Source organism: Colobus angolensis, unplaced genomic scaffold (assembly GCF_000951035.1).
Source record: "Colobus angolensis palliatus isolate OR3802 unplaced genomic scaffold, Cang.pa_1.0 Scaffold476, whole genome shotgun sequence".
Taxonomy (NCBI): Eukaryota; Metazoa; Chordata; class Mammalia; order Primates; family Cercopithecidae; genus Colobus; species Colobus angolensis.
The window spans coordinates 672,305-677,246 of NW_012118221.1; the positions used below are offsets into that span (position 1 = coordinate 672,305).

The following is a 4,942-nucleotide window of genomic DNA, read 5'->3' on the forward strand; positions in this document are numbered from 1 at the left end:
GGTTTCACCGTATTAGCCAGGATGGTCTCGATCTCCTGACCTCGTGATCCGCCCGTCTTGGCCTCCCAAAGTGCTGGGATTACAGGCTTGAGCCACCGGAGCCTGTGGCATTCTATATGTGTGGTTACTCTGTAAATATCTTTGGATATTCATTTGTTTTTTAATCTCCTAGTATTTAATTTTTGGCTCTCAAAAGGAGAAAAATTAAGGCAGAGGGAAGGGGCATCAGATTTTAAAACCCCTGGTAGTCACTTCAGCTTGAGGGGTCCAGGCTTGCAGTGGTTTGCAGGGTGTGAATGCAACAATAACAGCCAATGTCTCTTTGTCTTTACCTCTGTGATCAGAAGTAGCAATCAGAGCAGAGATCCTCCATATTTGGGGGACAGAGTCCTTCTTGACCACCCTGGCGCTTGCAAGCTATGTACAGTTTGCTTCAGAAATGTGCATGCCTGCCTGCTGTGGGGCTGTTTGTGGGGAATGGTTAACTGCTACTGTGCTAAGAGCTGAAAATGACAGAAAACAGCCACAATTTATCTTCCAGGCTTTTCCCAGGAAGTTGCAAACCTTCTGTAGATTCCAGAATTCCAAAGTGGTTACATCAGACAGATTCTACCAGCACAGTAGTTGTCTAGGTGTGGATACAGATTCCTGGTGATTCCCACTCTGCCAGCTTCCCAGAATCCTCCTCTTTTTGTCTGTTTTTATTGCATATTCCTAGTACTTAGAACAGTACCTAGTTCAAGATGGTTCTTTAATAAAAACGTATTGAATAAATGAAGGGAAACAGTGGTAGTGGGTTGTATCCTAGATATAATTTGAAGATAGACCACTACATTTGTTGATGGATTGGTTGTAAGATGAGCGACAGAGATTAATCAAAGATGTGTCCTAGATTTTTGGCCTAAGCATGTGTGGAGTTGTCGTTTCTTGAGATTGAAAGACTGTGGGAGTGGCAAAACTGAGATAGTTGTTCTCAAAAGTTCCTTTTACTTGGTTTTAACATTGCGTAAGCTTTGAAGACCCTATTTACCATGTTTATTTGTAATGTTTTCTTTTTCTCAGGTCATGCGCATCGTGGATAATGTTCGTCCTGATCGACAGACGGTTATGTTTTCAGCTACTTTCCCCAGAGCTATGGAGGCTTTGGCTCGCAGGATCCTGAGTAAACCTATTGAAGTACAAGTTGGAGGCAGGAGTGTGGTTTGCTCGGATGTGGAGCAACAAGTGGTGGGTACCATCTTTAGGAAATTCCCAGTTTCCTTGATACTTAGGTAGTATGTGTGATCCTTTTGGGATCACTGTGTGTGAGGTAGGCAAGATAATTTCTACAATGAAGTCGTATACCACTACTATAGCGTTCAGTATTTTACCAGATACACTTAACTATGCTGTTCCATGCAACTATTTAAAATGCTCTTTTTTTTTTTTTTTGCTGGGTGCAGTGGTGCATGCCTGAAGTTGCAGCTTTTTAGTCCCTGTAGTTCTGGACTGTAGTGCACTATGCCTATCTTTGTCCATACTAAGTTCAGCATTAGTGTGGTGACCTCCTGGTAACAGGGGACCACCAGATTGCCTAAGGAATGGGATATTCTACCCAGGGCAGAAAAACAGAACAGGTCAAAACTTTCGTGCTGATCATAGCTGGATCACATCTGTGAATAGCACCCTAGCCATAGTGAGCCCTGTTTCTTTAAAGACATAAAATAAAATGTCGTTTTAGTTTCTCTCATCAAAAGTGGTGAGTGGTGAGCTGATATATAGAAATGTCACATACCAGATGGGCATGGTGACTCATGCCTATAATCCCACTATTTTAGGAGACCACGGTAGGAGGATCACTTGAGGCCAGGAGCTGGAGACTAGCTTGGGCAATATAGTGAGACCCCTGTCTCTACAAAGGGAAAAGAAATGTCACATATCTATTTTATCTCTTGGTTACTAGGATATGAAATTAAGAGCCAGAGAGAACAGATGATCATTTGCCCACATTTGCAAGCCTGTTAAACCCTGAAAGTTTACAATTTTTTTTTTATTGTTTGCAATTAAAATCAACATCTTCCTAGCCCTTGGTAAAGATATAGCAAGATATTTTCATTTATTCTTTCACCACAAATAAAATGAATATTTCTGTCCAAGGGATCCATTTGCATTTTCACTCCATTAACTTGGTACAATGTGGTGTTTTCAGATTGTGATTGAAGAAGAAAAGAAATTCTTGAAGTTACTTGAGCTTCTAGGCCATTATCAAGAGTCAGGATCTGTCATTATATTTGTGGATAAGCAGGAACATGCTGATGGTCTTCTTAAGGATTTAATGAGAGCATCTTATCCTTGCATGTCTCTTCATGGAGGTAATTATTCACTTGATTCACGCATAAAGTATCTATTAAGTACTTGCTGAGCATTGTGCTGTGTTCTCAATGATATTTACTTTGTTCTCTATAATTCAGAACTAAATTTTATATCAGTTGTTTACTCAAAAGTGCTCTGTGGGAGTAAGTATTATTGCCCCATCTAAGAGAAAGAAAATCATACAGGCATACTTTGGTTTGACCAAGTTCCATCACCATTTATTGACTATGGAGGAATTGAATTTAAATTTTCTCTGTGTTACACCCTTTCCATTGCACATGCTCTCTGTAGGTTTTCATGATTCACTTTAAATAACTTTTATTGAAATTTCAAAGTAACATTTTAATTTCTTATGATATTGCTATTGTTACATACGTGTGGAACTACAACACAAAACACAGACCCGGCACGGTGGCTTACACCTGTAATCCTAGCACTTAGGGAGGCTGAGGCGGGCGGATCACCTGAGGTCAGGAGTTGGAGACCAGTCTGGCCAACATGGTGAAACTGTGTCTCTACTAAAAATACAGAACTTAGCTGGGCATGGTGGCACGTGCCTATAATCCCAGCTACTTGGGAGGCTGAGGCAGGAGAACTGCTTGAACCTGGGAGGCGGAGGTTGCAGTGAACTGAGATCATGCCACTGCACTCCAGCCTGGGCAACAGAGTGAGACTCTGTCTCCACACACACACGAAAAAAACAAAAGGCCGGGTGAGGTGGCTCACACCTGTAATCCCAGAACTTTGGGAGGCTGAGGCGGGCGGATCACAAGGTCAAGAGATAGAGACCAGCTGGGCACGGTGGCTCACACCTGTAATTCCAGCACTTTGGGAGGCTGAGGTGGATGGATGGCTCAATCCTGGCTCACTGCAACCTCTGCCTCCCAGGTTCAAGTGATTCTCCTGCCTCAGCCTCCCCAGTAGCTGGGATTACAGGCATGTACCACCACGCCTGGCTAATTTTGTATTTTTAGTAAGAGACGAGGTTTCTCCACGTTGGTCAGGCTGGTCTCTAACTCCCAACCTCAGGTAATCCGCCCACCTTGGTCTCCCAAAGTGCTGGGATTAGAGGTGTGAGCCACCACGCCCAGCCCAAAAATGACTCTTTTTTTTGTGTGGTAAATATTCACTGCATAGAATGTCCCTGCCCCCACCCACCATTTCTTTTTGTTGTTGTTTGTTTGTTTGAGACAGGGTTTTGCTCTGTCACCCAGACTGGAGTGCAGTGGTGCGATATCAGCTCACTACAGCCTCTGCCTCCTGCCTCCTGGGTTCAAGCAGTTCTTGTGCCTCAGCCTCCCAAGTTGCTGGGACTATAGGCTCATGCCATCATGCCTGACTAATTTTTTGTGTGTGTTTTAGTAGAAACAGGGTTTCGTCATGTCGGCCAGGCTGTTCTTGAACTCCTGACCTCAGATGATCTGCCTGCCTTGGCCTCCCAAAGGGCTGGGATTACAGGTGTGAACCACCACGCCCGGCCTTAGAATGTACCATTTTTTGTATATAATTCAGTGACATTAAGTACATTCACAATGCTATAACCTTCACTACTGTCTATTTCCAGAATGTTTTAATCACACTGAATAGAAACAGTACTATTTTAAGTAACAGATTTCTTTCCCCATCCCTAAGCAGTTGTTCATAACCTCTATTCTGCTTTCTGTCTATGCATTTGCCTCTTCTGTGTACCTCCTATAAGTAGAATCATACATTCTATGTCTTTTTGTGACTGGTCTTTTTCACTTAGCAGATTGCTTTCAAGGTTCATCTGTGTTGTGGCATTTGTCAGATTTTCTTTGTAAGGCTGAATAATATTCCATTGTATATATATACATACAGCCAGCTCTTCGTGTCCATAGACTGCAGATTGAAATTATTTGGGAAAAAATGTGTCTGTCCTGAACATACACAAAATCTATTCTTCTTGTCATTGTTCCCTAAACAGTACAGTATAAAAACTATTAATACATAGCATTTACACTATAATAGGTGGTTTTAAGTAATCTAGAGTTTTTTAAAGTTTTCAGGAGGATGTAGATGATATGGGCATACTATTCCATTTTATATAAGGGACTTGAGCATCCTAGGATTTTGGTATCTGCCAGGGGCCCTGGAACCAGTCCCCTGAGGATACTGAGTGATGACTATATTTGTTTATCAATTTTTTAGCTACTATTCATTGTCTACCCTCACATCAATTTTTCTTAGTTTTTCACACATTTCAAATAAATTGGAGATCAGGTTATGACATTTCATGTCAATATGCATATCGTTAACACTAGGTCAAAACTTGTTTCTTTCTTTTTTTTTTTCCTGAGACAGAGTCTCACTGTGCTGCCCAGTCTGGTCTTGAACTTCTGGGCTCAAGCGATCATCCCTCCTCAGCCTCCTAAGTAGCTGGGACTACAGCAAAATTTGTGAATATTTAAAAAAAAAAAGAAAAAAAAAAACCAGCCAGGTGCAGTGGCTCACGCCTATAATCCCAGTGCTTTGGGAGATTGAGGCGAGTGGAACACTTGAGCTCAGAAGTTTGGGACCAGCCTGGTCAACATGGTGAAACCCCGTCTCTACTAAAAATACAAAAATTAGC

General features: G+C 42.0%; 1 protein-coding gene across 1 annotated transcript in view; it reads left to right on the forward strand.

The window, feature by feature from the left end:
* LOC105523812 (probable ATP-dependent RNA helicase DDX46) overlaps positions 1 to 4,942 on the forward strand; it is a gene marked incomplete at its 3' end in the record, with an annotated part of 63,641 nt that overhangs the window by 42,777 nt on the left and 15,922 nt on the right. The window contains exons 10-11 of the mRNA XM_011958819.1: positions 1,063 to 1,227; positions 2,189 to 2,351. Coding sequence (XP_011814209.1) covers positions 1,063 to 1,227; positions 2,189 to 2,351 — 328 coding nt within the window. The remainder of the gene's footprint in view (positions 1 to 1,062; positions 1,228 to 2,188; positions 2,352 to 4,942) is intronic.